This window comes from Lynx rufus, unplaced genomic scaffold (genome assembly GCF_022079265.1).
Source record: "Lynx rufus isolate CCGP_SWC_20201006 ecotype Redwood Valley unplaced genomic scaffold, mLynRuf1.p SCAF_3, whole genome shotgun sequence".
Lineage (NCBI taxonomy): Eukaryota > Metazoa > Chordata > Mammalia > Carnivora > Felidae > Lynx > Lynx rufus.
This window is the reverse complement of record NW_025814845.1, coordinates 81,021,235-81,044,247: the sequence shown is the minus strand read 5'-3', so window position 1 is coordinate 81,044,247 and position 23,013 is coordinate 81,021,235. Positions and strand designations below refer to the sequence as shown.

General features: G+C 36.9%; 1 protein-coding gene across 1 annotated transcript in view; it reads left to right on the top strand.

Annotated features, from left to right (window-relative positions):
• Positions 1–23,013, top strand: part of EMCN (endomucin) — a 94,449-nt gene that overhangs the window by 20,690 nt on the left and 50,746 nt on the right. Inside the window, exon 2 of the mRNA XM_047091042.1 lies at positions 17,052–17,171. Coding sequence (XP_046946998.1) covers positions 17,052–17,171 — 120 coding nt within the window. The remainder of the gene's footprint in view (positions 1–17,051; positions 17,172–23,013) is intronic.

Genomic DNA, 23,013 nt, shown 5'->3' with positions numbered 1-23,013 from the left:
TTAACATAATTTTTAAATTATACACTGTAATTAATGGAAGTTATAATGTTATTTTCATTGCAAATATATTTTACTAATAAATTTGGGTTAGTTATCCTTTGCATTTCTTGATGTGCTTACATGAGAATTACTGTTAGCGAACTATATTTGCCCATTTATATCTCTGAATATCGGTAAAATCATCAGTAATTTTTTTCATCTAGTAAAACATCAGAAATGTTAAGGTGAAATTCTTTTCGCTTCCATTCGTATATTGGGAAATTAAGATATAGACACAAATGATATTACAGTTTCAGACATTGTTTTCTCAGATTAAACAGTAGGTCATTCCAACTCCTTTTTCTTCTACTGGAATCCAATTTCCATCTCTATTCACATCAATTTCTCTTCTTTGACAAATTTTTCTCCTACTTGTCTAAAATGCAAAGATCAAAATTGAATTCATGTCACAATAAGAATCTAACCATTACTGAACAAAAGAGCAATGGTTACTTCATAGTTATATAACATGATCCTATCACTACAGTTCCATTTGCAAGTATGAATTTAAGATAAAGTATTATATTAATTGTTCTTTTTCTTTGGTTTTACATCTTTTCCTGATGTACTTATTTTTATACTATTCTACTAAATTTGTATACTCTTTGCTTTTACTCTTTGGTTGTTCACTTTATTCCAACTGAACTTTATCTTGTAAATAAACAATAATTTATCTAAATATTTTTATCTTGTTAACATCCTTATTCTTACCCAAAGTGTTAAAAAAAAAAAAAACAGTTCAATTTACTATCCTTTAAAAACTTGACTTGGATGTTTTTTTAAGTGTAAAGGTCAGATTCATTTGAAGTACTGTGCTAAATGTTTTCATAAATTGATTCTACTGTTGACTGCTTTATAGTTTGTCTACTTCGTTGATGATAATGTCAGATGAGACAAAAATTAAAAGCTTTACTCAGGCCAAACTTGATTGTGACAGGCCTATATGTGGACCAATGGTATTTAAGACATTAAAGATTATTCGGGGCGCCTGGGTGGCGCAGTCGGTTAAGCGTCCGACTTCAGCCAGGTCACGATCTCACGGTCCGTGGGTTCGTGCCCCGCGTCAGGCTCTGGGCTGATGGCTCGGAGCCTGGATCCTGTTTCCGATTCTGTGTCTCCCTCTCTCTCTGCCCCTCCCCCGTTCATGCTCTGTCTCTCTCTGTTCCAAAAATAAATAAAAAACGTTGAAAAAAAAAAGATTATTCATCACCCACTCAGCCTTTACTTTGTACCTATATTATCAGTCCCTAAAACAATGCTGAGCTTTAAGCCCATTTGACTTTGGTTCTTAAAAGAGGATGATAACATGGGTGCCTGAGTGGCTCAGTCAGATAAGCATCTGACTTCAGCTCAGGTCATGATCTTGTGATTCGAGAGTTTGAGCCCCGTGTGGCGCTCTGTGTGACAGCTCAGAGCCTGGAGCCTGCTTCAGATTTTGTGCCTCCTCTCTCTGCCCCTCCCCTGCTCATGCTCTCTCTGTCTCTCAAAAATATACATTAAAAAAAAGAAGAAGAAGATGATGATAAAAATGTACGTGAGTATGAGAAGAAAATGGAAGGAAAGAAAATAGTCAGATCTGACTTTCTGCTATATGGAAAAGCTATAATTTGGTGCATTACAAGGTACTTTATGACTAATTGGGTGGCCTTAAGAAGCTAGAGCAATATTCCTAGGGCATGTAATGAGTACAACTGGTGGTACTTGAGATAATTTGGGGTATGAATGTCATGGAATTCAATAACCTTGACTCAAATCTCTATTATGCTTTTGGTTATCTCAGCATATTTTTGGTGTCCTTATGTCTTTGTTATGGCCTAACACTCACTAATTTCACTTTTCAACATGGAGCACACAGGACCAAGCATGGAACGACCATAGTTAATAGTATCTATATGGAACATTACTTTTTTTCATGTTTTTATTTTCATGGTTACTTTAACGACCAGAGAGATCTTACTCTTCGTTTGTGGTACTAATATAATATTTCTTTTTAAAAACTGGATTAAATTTTTAAAAGTGGGCGTGCCTGAGTAGCTCAGTCGGTTAACCATCCAACTCGATTTCAGCTCAAGTCATGATCTCAAGGTTTCTTGGGCTCAAGCCCCACATTGGGCTCTGCTCCGACAGCACGGAGTCTGCTTGGGATTCTCTCTCCCTCTCTCTCTCTGCCCCTCCCTGCTCATGACTTGACTTTTAGGAAAAAGAGTAAGGACCTAAGAGCAGGCAGAGTAAAGGATATAGAGACTCAACAAAAGTGGTACAGGAGTGGATACAATTTTGGACACACTTTCCTGGAGATTAAACCTCAGGAGGCTGCTCTAGTCAACTTTTGCATTTACTTTGCCAGCTCATTTTTCCTTGCTAGTAGGCTGTTAAAATGAACAAGAGTTCTGAGGACACTTTGATAGTTGGTAAGTAACTCTTCTGAACTTAGCAAATACGTTCTACCTCAACCTTTGTCCAGGGAGAATATGAAGAATCATGCTTCTAAATGTTACACAAGTCTCACTAGAGATAAGAAAGATGCCAAGAACACAGAAAGTGCCCTACAAATTATTCCCAGATTTTAAAGCGACCCTCTATCAGAAAAAGTATCATAAGTCCAAATTGATCCAGTCTTCAATGCTACTGAGGTCACAAAAGAGCAGAGATATGCTTACAAATAGTAATGAAGTGTAAGGAATAAGGATTTACCATTACACAGGGAAAGTTTATTTCAATATGAGGCTTCAACAGTGAGTCATATGTTCAATATAAATTCAACCTGTTTTTACTTTCTGTTTTTAGCCAGTGGCAATTCTATTTAAAATGATAGAAGAACTGCAATATTTTGAAAAGTCTGGCTATTCAGGAAAATTTACTGATGTTTATCTTTTAATTAACATTTAATAAGGGCCTGTTGTCAAGTACTATACTAGTAGTTGAAGATACACAGATAAATGCTAAAGCTACTTACTAGAATTGCTTGAAAATCCATTATTCTGGTACATTTTGCCTAAGGATTTTAAACTAATAGCAGTGTTTATACAGAGCATCATACTTCTTCAATATCTATTTCAATAGAAGACACTAATTATATAATGGTAACAATGTGATATTACATCTATTTTGTTTTCTCTTGTTAACATCTCTGTTACTTTGTCAGGAAAGTAGATTTAATTGTTCTGGCATGAATTTGTCACCCAAACCAGAAAAAAAAAATCAGTTTGCAGATTAATGTCAACTGTGATGTAATGGTGGCCTTCACGCTTAGGAAATACTTTATTGCTCAACAATGGTGATATCTCTGATTTAAGTAATTACTGATGCTGCATTGAAATTCTTGTTCTGTAGAGTCTATTTGTTCTGATAATCTCTCCCTCCATATTTGCGAAGCAAACAGTTTATAACCCACTCTGTCTGGAACAATTTTCTACAGAACAAATTTATGGTTTATCCTCTGCTCAGTAAACGCATTGTCATCATTGTGACTTAGCAAATCTGATTCTTAGACTAGTAAGCAGCATTCAATAAAATAAAAAAATCATTATATATACCTCAGATGTCACACGGGTGTCTCCAGCCTTTAATATAAAACCATGTTCAGATTCAACTTACTCTCTGTTCTGGGTAAAAGCCCAATTCCCCCAGGGGTGCCTGGGTGGCTCAGTGGGTTGATTGTTGGTCATGATCTCGCAGTTTATGGGATCTCACAGTTTATTGGGCTCTGTGCTAACAGCTGAGAGCCTGGAGCCTGCTTTGGATTCTGTGTCTCCCTCTCTCTCTGCCCTTTCCCCCCGCCTCAAATAAATAAACATTAAAAAATATATAAAAAATTTTGGGGCTCCTGGGTGGCTCAGTTGGTTAAGCGTCCGACTTTGGCTCAGGTCATGATCTCACCGTTGGTGGGTTCGAGCCCCACATGGGGCTCTGTGCTGACAGCTCAGAGCCTGGAGCCTCCTTCTTATCCTGTGTCTCCCTCTCTCTCTCTGCCCCTCCCCCACTCACACCCTGTCTCTCTCTCTCTCAAAAAAATAAACATTAAAAATTTATAAATATTATATATATAAAATATATATATGTACACATTTATTTATATATATAAAATATATATATGTACACACACATATATGTAAATTTTTTAAAGCCCAATGCTGGATGTTTCTGCAAATCCTTTGTCGTAGAGGGAGGATTAAGTCCTCATTCTCACCTTTCTTTCCTCCTTCCTGTATCCATCAGATCATGTACTCCTTTTGGTTTCTTGTGACATTTTCTTTAACTTCACTTTGGCCACAACCAAAGCACAGCTCCCCTTTCCTTCATGCATTCCCTTGAAAGATCCACTTAACTAAAATCTTGGTGGGTATTTGTACACTTTGTGTGTAGCAGCCGATGTTACTGAAAAGGGAGGTTTCACATAAGAGCAATGCAGCGAGTGCTTTATTATTTATTTATTTGTTTGTTTGTTTGTTTGTTTATTTATTTTGAGACAGAGAGAGCATGAGTGGGGTAGAGGGGCAGAAGGAGAGACACAGAGAGGGAGAGAATCTTAAGCAAGCTCCACATTCAGCTCAGCATGAAGCCTGATGCTGGGCTGGATTTCATGACTATGATATTATAACCTGAGCCAAAGTCATGAATCCAACACTTAGTTGACTGAGCCACCCAGGTACCTAAAGAGTGAGTTTTAGATGTCCTTGGTCTGAAAAGTCCTTTGGATGCTTTACCTTCTTTCTCGGCCTTTTCTCTCTCCTCTTTCCCCACATCTTTCTCTCATTCTTATGGGTAAAACATTGAGTCCATTTTTTTTTGTTTGTTTTTGGACAAAGCAATTCAGCTGTCTCTAGACCTTTCTCTTACATCTCATATAGTTCTGAACATCCTTTTTATTTTCCAAAATTATTTCTCATGAGGCTATAACTGACAATGTGTTTTTAGATAAGAACAAATTTGCCATCCTACTTTTTGTCTTGACATTTGGGAAGGGTTCTTGGAGTGGTTCATTCTTTGGTTAAAACTGGACAATATCATGCAGTGGGGCACTACTTTTAAATAATGAAGCAAATTTGAGTTGATTGAGAGGTGAAAGTATATAATTTACTTCTTGTTCTCCTTTACTTTATATATGGATTTTTTTTTTCTCCTGCTGCGAGCAGAGCAGACACTTCCCAACCAGGCTTTGAGAGCATATTCTGGAAACGTGTCTGTTGCCTACTATTAAATACAAAAATCTGTTGCAATGTTCAGTGTAGGCTCCTTCTTTTTCCAAAGGCTGCATCTGGCCCACAACATGCAGAGTTATTTTTAAATGTGTTAGATTTAATTAACGCACCACAAATGACTCCTTTGATGATGTCCTAATGGAATGTTCGAAATCTTTTTAATTTGGAAAATATACCCTATAAAAGCTAGAGTCTGAAATCGGAAAGTAGACACTATGCCTACTTTCCTGTTCTTGTGTAAACACACAATGGGTCACTACTGGATGTGTGGTTCAGGCAGTTTGTCCGTCTCAAAAGTGGAGGACCTCTGGGGAAAGAGAATCAGAGGAAGAAAAGACGTGCTATTGTTCTAACACCCAGAACTGGCATATACTAGAAACAAAGGGGCTCTAAATCGGCGCCTCTGTCAGTCTTTGCTTGTTTGTTTCTAATTAAAAAGTATGAGTCACAGGTGTTTAAAGAGTGGCCCTAATTTTGCGTTGCAATGGATCAGACAAGATTTCAAATTCTGGTGGTTTTGTGATGCTATACGATGCCTTCAGCCAAATTAACTAAATTATACTGTTATTGATGTACTTAGATCCACAAGTCAGTGGTCCTCAAACTTTTTTGAAGAGAAATACCTCATTTACGTGGAAAGATTGCGAACTCCCCTTCCAGTGGGATAATATTTGCACCCGCTAATTGAGGAAACAGAATGCTACTAAATATTAAGCAATTCTTTAAAAGTGGTATTAATCACAATAGAACCTATATCTCTTTTAAAATATTAGCATATATGTGTGGATCATTTTTTTCACAATAGAACCTACATCTATTTTAAAATATTAGCGTATATGCGTGGATCATTTTTTTCAATACACACACACAATATTTAGTGTGAATACAGATTTTTTAAATTTGTATTTTATTTTAATTCCAGTGTAGTTAACATACAATGTTATGTTAGTTTCAGGTGTACAATATAGTGATTCGCTACCTCCGTATGTCACCTGTTGCTCACGTGTGACTACAGACCGTGACCCTCGGTAGAAACTCCCCAGGTTCCATTGGTGCCGTGTCCACAGCACATCGGCAACCATGAGCCTAAGGACTACAACCAGAAAAACTTTCTTCTACTACATGCACCCAACTCCCAAGTTTTCTTTTCTCTGTCCTTTTCTATCCTTTTTCAATCTTTCTGTTCTGCTACCCTAATCTGTTCCTTGAAATAAATGATATAAGGAAATTAGAAAAAGAGAATAATGAAAAAATAATTTAAGAAATCCGGCAAAGTGGTTGTCAACGTTAGGGCATAACTGGGAGAATTAGGTTATGATCTCAGGAGGAGTTTAAGTTCTTTCAGAAAGACTTTCCTAGCTCAAACCTACTGACTGTATTAGACATGGCCCCGTAAGTAGTTACTCCAGTATTTAGAGGCCGTATAAGTCAGAAACATAAATTGATCTGACCTAATGATAGAACTCTAAAATGTACCTCATTTCACTGACTTTTTAGTCGGGATAAATTCATGTGTAATCCAGCTGTTGACTGCATCTCTTACCTTTTTATATGTATCATTGTTTGATCTGTACAGAAGCCGTATAAGGTAGGTTTCCAAAATATTGAACACTGAAGCTAAAGAGGTTAAGCAATTTGCAGAAAGTTGCACAGCGGGTCGATGGTGGGGCCTGGATTGGGTAACATGGCCCCAGACCCCTATTCCTAGCACTACCCTGCCCCTTGCTTTATAACCTTGCTAAGAGATGATTTTCCTTTATTTAGTGCCTTTCTTGCATTTACAGGGGATACTGAATATATACGTTAGAAAAGAATTTGATGCAAATAAAATTAAGGGGACAAAATAGTTTTTAATGTGACAAAGGTAATGAGTGATTTTGCTATCAAAGTGAGACCAAACAATAAGGTATTTACCTTAACACCGTTGCTTTACCCCAAAACAAGAAAAGAAACAGTCCTTTTTACAACATTGTCGTAAATCTAAGACAAGTAACAAATAAAGGGAAGAAGACACTTAAAAAGTCGTACCTTCAAACACCCTTCATAAATTTTCTGAGTCATTTGATATTACAATAGAAGTTGACTTTCTTACTTTTTTAATTTTTTGGTAAAATTGTTTCACATGAATGTTCTACTCATGGACAAGAGAAGATAAAACTTTGAGCTAAGAGATTTTGTTTTAATTTGATTTATTTAATAATCTCTGATAGATGAGTGATTGGTCAGCCACAAACTGATGAAGTACTACCGATGATCACTGTTTTTTTTACTTTTAAAATTTTACATAACTTAATTAGCTACATTTATTTTCATAACAATTAGCAATAATATAAGAGGAAAATACCGTAGGTTAAAGTCATTAAACTACTCAAGTATTGGCATGGCAATACTGCAATCACAAAGATGATCTTGTAGTTCTAAAACTCTAGCTAATGTGGAGGGAAAAAACACGAAAGAGGGATTAGAACATTTGGGTTTAAACAAGCTCTAAGACCTTCTAACTCTGCATCCTGACAAGTCACAGTCAGTTACCAGGACCTCCATTTCTTCATCTGTATAATGTAGATAACATTTGTGTCTGTTCAGCTTTTCACAAAATTGTTGTTAAAATCAATAAATGTAATAGAAAGTAATTATTGTTAGATGAGTTTGTGTCCTTGGAATATCTATCCCTTAAAGCCTTTTTGTCCCTTCAAATAACTCTTTTCAAGGCAAGAAAAGATTATCTTTGACTTTTTAGAAAGTAGAAATAACTCTTTCATTATTTTATTTGATGCCTTTACAACTAAAAGTATAGTCTCTCAGCTGATAATAAATTAAAAAACATTTTAAAGTAGCTAGAGAGTGTTTCTTTACATTTAGAAAAGACAAAAATAAAAGTAGATGAAATGATAAACAAGATATCTCAAATTTAGTCAAATATTATTTTCTAGCTCCAAATGCAATACTGTAGACTATTTTTGGAAATGCATTTGTCACTAATTAAATATAGACATGAGCACACACCCCCACACACATTGCTGAGAAGGAATTGACTACTTTATTTGATCTGGGCTCTATTCTTTCATGTAGTAATTAATTCACCTATAAAAAATATTTCATCTTCTTACACTCGCTCTTCTACGTTGAAAAGAAAATTCTGAAACCAAGTATTCCCAACGTCTGTTTCAAAGTTTGTCTTTCACATTTTTCTTGAGTTCTGAGTAGACCAACACCCTAAAGGGAAATACATTTAGTCCAGGTAACATTATCAAACTGCAAATGAATGCAGTCATTTTTGCCCCTTGAAATACGGAATTCCCTTCTGGGCTCAAATTTCTCCAAGGCAGCACTAATAACCCCATAAATCCATTGTATATAACTGCTGAAGTACAAGCCTTCATTTGGTATGTGGAAGTGCAACTTGTACTTTATTATTTGCCATCATGGATGTTTCCATTGCAATTTAATCCTAGCGGTAATAACAATTTTATTGTTGACGAGAAGTTGTTCAATGGACGCTTTTTATAGAGAGAAAACTGAGGCCCGGAGAGGAAGAGTGGCTCATACCACGTTGCACAGTTAGCCGGTGGCACAATTGCCAAGTCTGGGTTTTGCTTCCATCTCTCATCATGTCATTTCATGTGTATAAGTCGTGACTCTAAACAAATGTAACCTGCTGGTAGAAAGTGTCTAGTGAGCCTGTCCCGGTTTCTGAAGAAACACTCAGGAGAGCCTATAGTTAAGACCCAAGGTCTCAAGTGGCTACATCCTAAGTTCAGAGGAAAGCTGGAGGTGCCATTAGAGAGAGAATAGGACTCCACTGTCTTCTGGTATCACTGCCCCTACGTGAAGCCCCGAGAAGGGACAGAGCAGTGCTGTTCCTCGCAGGACTGAGAGGGCACCCAAGTTGGTCTCCTTCCTGAAGTCATGAGATGGGTCCAAGAGTCTTGCTTTTGAAACTTGCTGGTGCCTAGAAGAATGTGTGAAGCCTAAGCCCCTTGTTTCCTTGGAAGATGTTTTTTCTGGGCTGCCAAAACCACAGTTCCTCTCCGGCCTCAGAGTACGGCCTGGGGGGGAGGGACCGTGGGATGATTGTCTAAGAGCCGGAGAGTATGGCCAGATTGTTCCTTTTTCCTCCGACTCCCACCCCTATAAATATTAAATCCAACCTTTGCCTTTTCATGCCTCAGGAAATCGAAACTCTTAAAATCTCGAACAGAATACACAAAGTCCCCTGATAATAGGGTTCACAATCTCAAATATCTCATTATTATGGAATCTGATTTTGTTGTTAAGTCACGGTTATTTTTGTGGAAGGAAATAACTGTGCTGCCCCATCGTTTCCAACCTGACATCTGGGTGAGTGGAGGAAATTTGCCTGTACGCTTCCATCCACTCGTCGGCCAAAACACCTTGAATTCTCAGGTCCATTTTGCCGACATCGCTGTTTTCTGTTGAAGAAACTCACCAAGGCAATGCTGCCTTCCTGTTCTCCCCAGAGGGGCCAGGTGGCTGAGACACCTGTCCACGCTCAGAGCCGGCCAGGCTTGGCGCTCCCTCCCCACCTCACAGATGGCTGGTAACCTGAGGAGATTTCCTCTTTCGGGCACAGCTTTCTGCCACTTATCTGATTTTTTTTTTTTTTTTTTTTTTTGTCTCCTCTCTGTGAGAGATGAGGTTTTTTTTTTTTTCTTCTTACTTACCTTCCCAATTCATTCCGCCTAGGAAATTGAAGCATTTTCAAAACTTGTGTGCTTGCTAACGTATTTTGTTAGTCTTAATTGAAAATGCAGTGGAAATTTAAAATCCTTTTTTCAAGAGTTGCCACTAGCTCTGATGTTTTCATTGAAAGTGGGATTTTCCTACTTTCCTCTCCCAAAAGATTCTGCTTATAAGTGTCTAATATTATCCCCTCCCAGACCTTCTGTTATATGGCCTCTCTTTTACTTGGCTCCCTTCACTTTCTTCTTCTGGTTGTGTATACTTGCTTTCTTTTCTCCCGTGAAATAATTTTTTTCTTTCTTTAATGTCTCAGCTAATTCTTTTTATTTTTTTAAATATTTTTAATGTTTATTTATTTTTGAGACAGAGAGAGACAGAGCATGAACGGGGGAGGGTCAGAGAGAGAGAGGGAGACACAGAATCTGAAACAGGCTCCAGGCTCTGAGCTGTCAGCACAGAGCCGGACGCGGGGCTTGAACTCATGAACCGCGAGATCATGGCCTCAGCCGAAATCAGACGCTTAACCGACTGAGCCACCCAGGCGCCCCAAGCTAATTCTTTTTGAAATCTCTCCCTCCGAGAAAATGATTCTGATTGTCCCTGACACAAAGAGAAACATCACCTTACTTTGATTTCACTTAACATTGTACAGAAACAGCTATGCATAGTATTAATTACATAGCACCATTTTATAAGGCATCCTAGCATAATCTGATAGTTGGTTCATATATGTATAGCTTGAGTATTCAAATAAACTCTAAGGTCCCCTTGGAAAAACATGTTTTTCTATTTTTGCTTAGCTCTTCATGAAATAGATGCTTAACAAATGTTTATTGTGGTAAACAATTCATTGGCTAGTGAGCTACTTATACATTTAAAATAGGGCATTATAAAATTTGGGGTCAGTGCAAACAGAAGAAATCATCAAAGGCACATCATCACTGAATAATTGTTATTTTATTTTAATTGATAAAGATTTAATTGTATTTAATTCAGTTGGCAATGAACCAAAATTAATTTTGCTATGTCAAAAGAGAAGGATTACTGTTAGTGTAAGAATGTGTTGATAAGACACTGATAATGGAAAGGAGTTGGTGTCTTGCCTTTCATGAAGGTGCTGGATTATTTGTGTTTTAGGGGGTTTTTTATGTTTATTTATTTATTTTGAGAGAGAGAGAGAGAGTGTGAGCAGGAGAGGGCACAGAGAGAGGGAGAGACAGAAAGAATCCCAACCAGGCTCTGCCCTCCTAACACAGAGGCTGATGCGGGGCTCGAACTCACAAACTGTGAGATCATGATGTGATCCAAAATCCAGAGTCAGAAGCTTAACTGACTGAGCAACGCAGGTGCCCCATTTCATGAATTTTGATATTCTATTTTGATAGGAATAGAGAAAGTGGTATTGTATTTTATTTATGCCTTTGTTTATTTCATTATATTCATGTGTAAATATATTTTACTTTCATATATCAACCTACAGTGTATTATATTATATATTTATAGTTTTTCATATACTTCAATATCTATATTTTTTGATGTGTGAGGGAAAATTAAAATTTTCAGCTTAAACTTCAAAAATGATTATTTACTAACAAAGAAGATAATAGGGTATCAGTTGAACAAGGTTGGAATATTAGCAATTACTGGCAAGTTACTATGAAAAATGCCCTCCCGCTATTTACCACACCCCAATTCATGCACTGCCATCCCATGTAAATTTAAGAAGTGAATCCATATTCATTATAAGCTGTGATGCATAGGAGATGATAACTGAACACAAGTGAAAACTGAACAAATGACAGTTACTTTATTTCAATATAAAATGTGTGTAAAGTTTTTAAAAGCTTGAGGAAGTGGGGATGTACAGGAGGGGGTATTGTATGAAAACAACATGAATTAGTGGGAATAACAAATTATATGCTATTGAATATAAAACTATCTACTTTACTTTGAATTCCATAGATGAGTTGATCTAGGTTATGAAATTATTACATAACAATTGTACTTTGAGGATTATTAGACCATTAAGTAATTAGTATTTTGTATACACTGTAACTATATATATATTTTTTAAATAAGCACTCTTTTGTTTCCTTAAAGAGCTTAAAACTTTATTCTGAAATTTTGTCTATGGATAAAACTCGCAAAGTAAATCTTTTCTCCTGTAGTTCAAAGGGAAACTTTGGCATTGTCTCCATCAGAAATGTATTCCATTTAGTAGAATGGGGGGAAAAAAGGTTTTCTCTGTTACATAATACAGAGTGCTCAACTGGGAATTAAGGGAACTTTTTTAGTAATTATTGCTATGATCTTTTGAAACTATCTTAAACTCATACATTTCCTAAGCTATAAAATGTAGCGTTTCTGTTACAATAGGATATTTTTAGAAGTTCTTTTGAGGACTCAAGTCTTAGAATTCTAAGTTACTGTCATTCAGTGTTTGTGTTCATCTAGAGGAAGTAAGATCTACCTTCTCTAGTAGTGGTTTTCCAGTGGACTTTGCTTATAGACTTGGTAGGGGAAAAGATAACTAGAGAGATACCTGCTCATTATGAGGATGGATGACACTCTAACTTTTGTGTTCTTTTTTTTTAAGTTTTTATTTATTTCAAAAGCGAGAGAGAGCAAGCAGGGGAGGGGCAGAGAGAGAGAGAGAGAGAATCCCAAGCAGGCTCCGTGCTGTCAATGCAGAGCCTGACATGGGGCTCAATCCCATGAATCATGAGATCATGACCTGAGCCGAAATCAAGAGTCAGTAGCTTAACTGACTGAACCACCCAGGTACCCCTAAAATGTTAACTTTTAGAGACTACTTGTGAATACTTAGAAATGTAATAACAAATCACATCTAAGAAGACTGGAGTAGATGACCAGATCATTTGAAAATAGGAAAAAAATATGATACCTGGTTTTCATCTGTAAGCTAAATTTTCCAAGTTCTCATGATTTCTGTAATTAAAATAGTTACTTTTGTAAAAATCCCAATCCTGCTTCATCCTTTAATAGTATGGGAAACTAGTGTCATTGTATCTATTGTACTCTCTCAGTCTAGGGTGGAATCAGGATAAAATGCCATCTGTTTTCCTTATAGCATCCTAAGAACAGCACTATTTGGTTAGACATAAGCGAAGATGCGAAGCACAGGTCTTCTTGTGAAATTTGTCTTTAATTACTTTGGAGCTAAAGAAAAATGAAATGCTACCTCATCATGTCTTATGAAGAGAAAATATTTCAGAATGAGCCATTATCCTCAATAGTTTATTATGAGACCAGATCGACCTAAGAGAAATTTATAGAAAATGCTGTAAAAGCATAACTGGTGGTTACTTGCATCGTGGTCAATAAAACCTTCAACAGTGGTACTTAGAATAATTCTTTCCCACCATATAATAGAAGAACGTTTCTATTTGCAGAATTTTCCAACTGAGTAAATCTCTATTTTTATTTTTCAAACATAAATAGCTTTAGTAGATTGGAAATTTCCTTCAGAGCTCTAAGTCTATTTTATGGATGTTTATGGAGGGACACATTTTGTATGTGTATGTATGTAATGTATATGACAAAATGATATTTTTTAAAGAAAAAAAACAGTGAGGTATTTTGTCTGCTTCCTCATCTTAGATACATAAGGGCAAAACATCTGTGCATCTAAGTCACTTCTACCCCTGTAATATCACACCCTGTGAAAGGCAGAGCAGAACTATGTGGCTTTGCATGGAACCACCTTCCCATGGCAAGATCTGTGGTGGGTAAGAGTAAAGATTCAAGGGGTTCCGGGTTAAAATTGCAACTGTGTTACTTCCCACTGTATAGTGTGGGCAAGTTGCTCATCTTTTTTGATCCTCACTGTCTTCATCTGTAGAATGCTGATCATACAAGTATGGGCACCACAGTACCTTTTTAGGATTAAAGGAAACAATGCTCACATGGCACCTGGCACATAGAGACACTCAATACTTTCACAGGCTGTTTGTCAGTCTTTGCCAAAGGAGGGCATTCTCTTTGATGGACAGTCTGAAGAACTAATTACAAAGACATGAATGAGTGCTACTGGATTAAGAGTTTACTCAGGGAACTCAGTAGCCAAATGGGTTGAAGTATGGTAAGGAGGAAAAGCCTCCCAGTACCTCCCAATCTTACCACACAGTGGTTAAAATTTTGTCTGCTTTTAGTTTGCCTCAAGTCATTTTATGGATATGAACTCACTAATCTCACATGATGACTTCAAAAGGTCATGGACATTGGTAAACATAAAAATGGGACTTGCAGGTCAGTTTGGTTAGCGCTGTCTCATTCTCTGCCCCACCCACTTCCCCATTGTTTTTCCTACAGTGGAATTTCTATTTGGTCACTTTCCATGGCTCCTTACTTAATAAAGATTCAAGTCCCTGGCTTGGTGTTCAAGGTCCTTTATGATCTAGCTGCCAGTATTGTACCAGACAAGGCCAACTATGCTCTTTCAGAGCATACAGCAATCCAACCAGATACAACTGTTTGCAAGGTGCTCAATCACCTCTGACTTCCCCTCCAGACATTTGTCCATACCCCTTCTTCTAGCTATGTGGACGTGTTACTTACTCTTCAAGCCCTAGCTCCTATGTCAACTCATTCATAACGGAGTCCTTGCTCATGTCAACATGGTGGTCATCCTTTATCTTACAAACTCTTGCCCAATTTCTTGTCCGGTAGCTTTCAAATTTTTAGCTGGAATCACAGCAGGAAACATATTGTGCACTGACAAATGTTTTATTCAGATACACACACACACAAACACACACACACACACACACACACACACACACGTGCACAAACTTCATGAAACAATACTTACCCTCATTATCTGCAATATCACTCTAATGTTTTTTCCTCTTTTATTTGGCAAAAGCTCTGACTGTAATCTACTAACTAGATTTTAATTACTCTTTAATTATTTCATAACCTGCAGTTTGAAAAACACTGGTCTACACAACCCATACAGAATATCCTTGATTATTTATTGTGTGTAGGCATTATGTTCCTTAACAGACTGAGAGCTACTCATGGGTGATACCATGTGGTACAACATAGAGTCTTTTATTAGATATTATCATGCTTTCCATATTAGTTATGCAGTAACTGTTTATAGAAGCAAAAAATAAAGGGAAGAAGGAAAGGGGGAACGGAGGGAGGGAGGAAAGAAATAGGAAAAAAGTCTCCAGGGATGTTGATTATACTCAGAAATTGAGATTGCTACTATTTAGTGAGTTGACAGGTAGGGATCATTTAAGTTATTTACAGGTGAATTTTCCAGTCAAAGTGGAATGTGCTTCTTTGGATAACTTTCTTCAACTTCAGTTTCAACTTAGAAATGAGTGTTACATCAAAGATTCTGGGATGAAAAGAAAGATAGAACAAAATGACTGACAGAGAAAAGATAACCTCACGTATGCTGTGTTCCTTCTCCCTACTGGGGGAAGGGGTTGAGACCGAGGGTGTGAAGTGCACCCAGAGGTGAAAAAAGCTTTTGACTTGACTTCTGTAAAGCCTGTGAAAAGGCAGTTCTGTCATTCCTGAATGTGCTGAACAAATCTGTATGTGTTGAATACATCAAGCAATTTCTGTGTACTGCCTATAAACAAAGTCAGTGCCAAGTGCTAACACTTCCAAGCACCTCAAGTCTATAAAATGAAACAGGAAGTGTATTCTATCTCATGACACCTGAAATATTGCTCACAACTGTGCAAGATTATTGGTTTTTCCCAGATTCAAAGAGGAAAATCTTGGATGAAATTTAAATTTGAGAAGTCAATGTATTTACTGCAATGACATACCCAATTTGACTGGCATTGAAACTCGTCTTTGTCACTCGAAGTCCATACTCTTAACTAACGTGCTATACTATATATACTCTATACAGATGAAGTAACAGCACAGAAACAATGCCTTCCATGGACGTGAATACTTTGTCCAAGACCTTTATACATTTTTGTTTGCTATTTTCTGATCTTTAACACGACAGTGACTGTATAGAGACAAGACCAACAAATGCAAGATTAAAAGGATTCTATAAATGCTAACAAATTCAATAATATTGTGTAAAACAAATATTTCCATAAATCACTGAGAATTAAGTTCTATATACTTCACTTCAAATAAATAATATTTCAATGAAAATTTAAAACTTACTATTAAATATTGACTTCTATTGCCAAAAAGGAACTATTAAAACTAAATATGTAATATACCTAATAATTATCATCTTCATCTTTGTGCCTTTGATTGTTCCAATTTAGAGAACTAAATCATTTAATAAATAAAAATAAATAATAAAATTTATGGTCTTTCTTTAAAAATTTTTTAAAAATTAAAAATGAAATATATTTTATTCCTTTGGAATGTTTATAGAAAAAGAGAGTGGAGGGAATGCTTTATATCAAGAAGAGATGTATGAATATGGACATTTTACTACTTAATAATTCCAGTGTTCTATGAAAATATTTAGTAAAACATCCACTGCCCAGAGAAAATCCATTTAATTAGTTCATCTCACAATGTTAGTGAAGTGGGCTTAAAAATATTGTCAGATTTAGTGGTATCTGGGTGGCTCAGTCGGTTAAACAGCCGACTTTGGCTTAGGTCACCATCTCACAGTTCATGGGTTCAAGCCCCACATCGGGCTCTGTGCTGACAGCTCAGATCCCGGAGCCTTCTTCGGATTCTGTGTCTCCCTTTCTCTCTGCCCCTCCCCTGCTCATGCTCTGTCTCTCTCTCTCAAAAATAAATAAACGTTAAAAAAATGTTTTAAATAAAAAAATTGTCAAATTTCAATTTATACATTTATTCCTCCTAAGTGTTTCAGGAATCATTTTGTTTCAGAGCTATAGACTGCTCCTGCCGGCTCTCTTGAGAATTCACATCGTTGGTGAGAGGCAGGCGGAGTTAGTGAATGAATATTGAACTGAAGGCTGAATTCATTACAATTAGAAAATTAATTTCAAGTCCATGCCCTGCTTACTGGGTTAGCAGCCGTATCCATACAGTTTACTTTGCTTAAATATACTAGTGTTATTTGGCAAAATAAATTGTAAACTTCAATGCAGCTGCTTTAACATAAGCTATTTTTTTCAGGTGTTAACAACACAATCACTGGTGTATTACCATCAACTCATGCAACAGAAACATCTGTATCAACATCAAGCATAATACCAAATCCTGTTTTGGAATCAACATCGGGAGCGTCTCCTAAAGGTAGGATTAGCAATTAATGAAATTTATTCTAACTGTAACAAATAAAATTAGTAGCATCTACATAATCTGATCACAGAAAAATAATTTGATGTGCTGTATCTATTATTATGAAGGTCTGTGCTGCTTCACTCTTTTGAAACTTACGTGTTATTTTGGGTTGCATACAAAGCCCTGAGATGGCAGTGGGCTTCTTTGATGATATTCTTTTGGATCATTTCCTGTTTGAAAATAATCCTATTGTGAATGTTGCATACACAAAGTTTATTTTTAGAAAATAAAAAAATTACCATTTCCTTAGTCATAAAAATATGTTTCTAAACATTCCAGTTGTCCACTTAAGCAGCACAGTTAACAAGGTAAAACTGTATTAATAACAGATTGATCTGTTAGTTGCATAGGGCTGACGATAGATTTAATTTGTAAGGTTCGATAGCAATGCTATCACTATTTTTTTTTAAGTTTATTTATTTATTTTGGGAGTGAGGCACAGGGAGAGAGAGAGAATTCCAGGCTCCACACTTGCAGCACGGAGCCTGACCTGGTACTCAAACCCACGAACTGTGAGATCATGACCTGAGTCGAAATCAAGAGTCTGCTGCTTAACCAACTGAGCCACCCATGCGACCCATGTCATCATTATTGTTAATGGACTGAATGACACCTGGGCAGCAGGTGTCATTTATCGTTTATCATTTATCATTTATCACTTATGGGCAGAAATTCCAGTTAGAATGCTAAGGTCAGAGGAAGATCTGAATCACACACCCTAATGAGGAGATGAATGAATTTCTTTCTCACCTCTTTTTCTCACCTCTCTACTTACTCTTCATTTTTCATTCCAACACCAAATTCAAGTACATGTAGAGGACACAAGGGCTAGTTCACTGTACTTAAAAGGGATGGTGATCCTCAAAGAAAAAGAGTATGATGAATATAGTCCACTATTTCTGAAATGTGCAATTCTAAGATGAAACCAAACCAATTCTTCTAGAACGTCTCTACCAAACCAGGAGAAAGCATTGCACAAAGAGGAAAGCACAGTGGATTTTATCCCCAGAATGTGGTACAACCTGTATTGCCAACCAAGGGAAACTCCAAATGACACAGTCAAAAAAACTAGGGTTCATGAAGCCTACAGCCAACTCCTGCACAATAGATATTTTATTTTTAAAAATTATTTCAGTCCTATGTTCTCGAGGCTTAAGCAGAGGCATTCTAGAACTTTGACAAAGTGTAAGTATTTGCTGCTTCTCTCTGTCTTTTTCTGTCACTCTTTCTGTGAGTTGTCAGCTGAGTTCTTGACATAAAATTGCACTAATGCGGTAAAAGCGTGTTATTTTTGTAATCAAAAAGTACCAATAAAGAGAAGGTAGGTGCTGACATTGCATGAGGACTCAAAAGGTTGAAGTTTTACAATTTTTACATGAACTCCTTGGAACTCACGCCTTCCCAGTGAGAGGATTCCTAGCCCATTCCTCAGTGACCTGTGGTGGTTAACAATGTCCAAATAACACAATGACTATGTTAAAAGGCCATGAAAGGTCAGAGGTGAAGGGTTCAGTGAAGGAATTCAGGTAGAATTGTCATTTGTGACCCCAGAAATGCATCTTTCCTTTCAGGCTGGGAAGGGAAACTCTATACCTACTCATATACTTAGGAGACTATCCTAATAACTTCATCACTGGAGGATCCTGTAGGGGACCCTGAAGCCCCTTGTCTGAAACAATTCACTTGGTAAAGCACTTGAAATCAGATACACACACACATACACACACGTACATATCTTTCTCTATTTCTCTTCTTTGGACACTTTGATTGCTGTATATTACTCAGTTAACAAAAACTAAACTTTAATCTGTGTTCTTCAAAAGTTCTCCCACATGACCTTTAAATTATTCACATTCAATTGTACAAATTGTAATAGGCCAGTGAAGCTTTTCTTTTTATTACTTTTTATTATAAAAATGTCTAGATGTACCACAAATGAAGAATACTATAATTAATACCCATTTGCCCATCTACCAGAATCAATAATTATCAAGATTTTATCATATTTGCTTCATATTTTTCTTTCTCCTCCTTCCCTCCCTTGTTCCCTTCTATCTTCCTTTCTTTCCTTCCTTTTCCTTTTTTTCTTTCTTCCTGTTTGTTTTTTGCTATTATCTAGTGTTTTTAAGGAAATTCAGGCTTTTTGCCATTTTTCTTCACACACTAAATGTCCATCTCAAAAAATATGGATGTTTTATTGTAAAACTACAATATCACTGTCAAATCCACCAAATTAATAATGCTAATGCCTCAGTTGAATCTAATGTCTATTTAGAGGGGTTATAAGGGTTAAAATCTAGTAACCATGGATATGGCAGTGGGAGAGAGATTAAGGGAAGGAATGAAGTCCATCGTGGAGTCTCTCAAGAAATCAGCTGAGAAGGTGCTGGCGCAGAAGAGAAAAAGAAAGAAAGGCAGGCCATGATGTCTATAATCTACTCTCTAATTTGGTATAAGAAGCAGAAAGTCCAGCATGGTAGTAGGGACCAGTGGAGACATCGGTCAGAGGATGGTCCATTGTGCTTATAGGAAAATGAGGGAACATGGACAAGGAAGACAGATAAAGGAGCTTCTGTTTGTCTGGCTTATTTGATCACCACTTTTGTATTAAAAACATGGGTGGGTTGGGCTGTGTGCCAATATATATATTTGGATGGATACACACACACACACACACACACACACACACACACACACACACTGGATATTGCCCATGCTGTTAAAGATAATGTAATTAATACAAAGATAATGTAAAACTTGTTTCAAATTCTCATATTCTAAGTAGTGTATCAGTATACGTGGCTTCCTGACTTCAGGCTTGGGAGGAGTTTAAATCTGGGGGAGTTTTATACATTGTTTCATCCTCCACAACAACCATAATAATATTGGAAAAGTGTATCTATGATAAAATGATTCTAGTCTACTTTCCTCATGGGCACCATGGGCATTTTAGACACGATAAAAGTATTTACCAAAAAAAAAAAAAAAAAAAAAGCAACATAGAGAAGCTTCTTTTTTTTTTTTTCCTTTTAAGGCCTCCCAAGTCAGATTTTCTTGCTTAAAGGTCAAAAGGTACCTGATTTAATAGTGCTTATATCTATCTAAAGCACGTAAATTTCCTTTCCCTTGACCATGGCAGAAATTTTACCATTAGAGAAGTGGAATATGTGCTAGTGAGATAGGCACTCTTGCAACGACATGGCCACAGTGGCAGAGGTGACTAATGGAGCTTTGCTTGGAGGAGGGCTTGCTTTCAGAGGCTTCCCGAGTTAGAAGAATGGGACCTAATCTCTTCCTAGATATGTACCAAGTGCACTGCCCATTTTGCTCGAAGGCCAAGTGGCCAGAGTTAGAATCAACATTTGGCAGACATTGAATGCCATCATCATAAAATCAACTTCTAAGATACAAAAATAAACCTGAAATTTTATTCTTAAAACATAACTGTTATTCAGCTTGATTTTTTTAAATTTTTTTTAATGTTTATTTATTTTTGAGACAGAGAGAGACAGAGCATGAACGGGAGAGGGTCAGAGAGAGGGAGACACAGAATCTGAAACAGGCTCCAGGCTCTGAGCTGTCAGCACAGAGCCCGACATGGGGCTCGAACTCACAGACCGCGAGATCATGACCCGAGCCGAAGTCGGCCGCTTAACCGACTGAGCCACCCAGGCGCCCCTCAGCTTGATTTTTAAAGCACTTAAGAGTCAAACATTCTTTAATTAGCTGAATTAATTTGTCAGCACTAATATTTCACATTTCTGATACTCAATAGATGTTCAGTTCCAACTGAGGTCAGTAGAGGGGCCAGGTAATTTTGGCCATCTCTTCCGTATAGCGTGCCAGTTATGGTGACATTTATGATGGACGTCCTCTCTGGAACCTGACTACCATAAAACTGGAAAGAACAGACTGTATGAAAGACAGTCTTCTAAGCTTTCTTATAATATTGGGGGCAAAAAAAGGTTCGGGTACCATGTTTTTCTCCATATCTTCCTTCTGTTCTCCATTGTCTTTACATTATTCCTTATTGAGTTTGAAGTGGAAATGACTTACCTGGGATATCTTTGTACAAATTTTTTTGTTGTTTCCTTGTCATGGAATTTTGTGGTGGCCAAACTGACATTTGCTTTTAGTTTATACTCACAAGATATAAAATGCTTATAAATTAGACATTTTCTTTAAACCCTGATGATTTTTACAATAATAAGGACGCATTTATACTTCAGAATTTCAACATATTTAACACATAAGAAGAATTTTATTATAAGTTATATGTAGATTGCTTATCCATATTTGAAAGTGAATATTCATACATTAACAATAAAGCTAAAATAAATTGTGCTCTGTTTTGCTATAGATAGAGTTATATTGATTAGTTACAATGATCATGGGCATGATCACAAGATCACTGTTCACACACAAGCTCAGGAACACCAGAAATGGATAGCCATTTACCTCTTGCTTTTCCAAAGACCAAGGCTGAAACTGAAGCCAAACAGATTTGGGCTGAATGTGTGGGCCAAAGCTCAAATTTGTTACACATCTTCCCTCTATCAAACATGAAGTCAGGATAGCTATTAAAAAAGGGGGGGGGGGCAAGGTCCTCAGAAACCCAAGAATTATGCACAGTTGATACTTTTTCTGTTTATATTCATGATTATTGTTATATGTGTCCTAATTATTTCCTGTAATCTTCCCCATTCTTGAATTTTCAAGCGATATATGAGACATATACCAGTGAAACACAGGAAACAAGGTGACTGTAAAAATTCAAGTCAGCCTCTTATTGGTACCGAGATTCCAAGACTGGTAGTGATGAAGTGAAAACCAAGGCGCCACACCTGGCTGGAAGGGACACTTCATTTATATCATTACATCTTTACTTTAAGATGGCATTGTGTGAGTGGGCAATGCAAAATCCCAAACCTAGCTTTTAGGAATAACGTTTCCTTTGTTGGTTTCTTCTTTTAAAATATAACCACATATTGGGTGTAGAAGACTTTGAGAAACTCTTAAGTGCTTCACCAATCTCCATGTTATAATTCACAGAATCCACCTGTTACAGCCACTTTCCATTTCTATAATAACCGAGGTCCTCTAATAAGTGGTGAAGACAGAGGGGCAGAAGACAAATCCTTCACCCCCTGCTTGGAGGCATGTGTCCACAGTGTTCCTCCAAAGGTCTTAACTTCCTTGTCATTCCTTAGTATTTTCCGATATACAGCTCCAGCCAGCTTAACCTTGACAACTCTCTTCTGGATGGGTTTTAAAGTGTTAAACTGTCCAGAGCCAAATTTTTCCTCCCCTCCCCCACCAAAACAGTGCGCATTCTGGGATTTTATATATGCCACATAGTAAAAATGGAACATTATGTCCTAATCACAAAAGGGTATCCTAACGTGTTTTAAGAAGGGAATGTTGACAATTACAGGTGTCAAACTGTTAAGTCGTATTCACTACTTAAAGAGGATCTTCATCTTTTTGTTGGTCCCCATGTCCTGTATGAGTAGCACCTTATCTGAAACATTTACTACTTGCCTACCATATGCCAGGAATTAACCTTGATACTACTCATATTAAAGAGATGACTAAGAGTTAACTACTGCCTTCAAGAATCTAGAAATGGGTCTTGCACCCATTTGACTGGGAACTCAATGAATGTTTCATAAACGGACAAATTAATTACAATAGTTTGCAAACTCCTTTATGATTTATGTAATTTGGGAAGTTCCAATGTCATAACTAAATCAGCAAAATGAAATGTAATTCTGGGTGGGATGTGAAAGTTCTA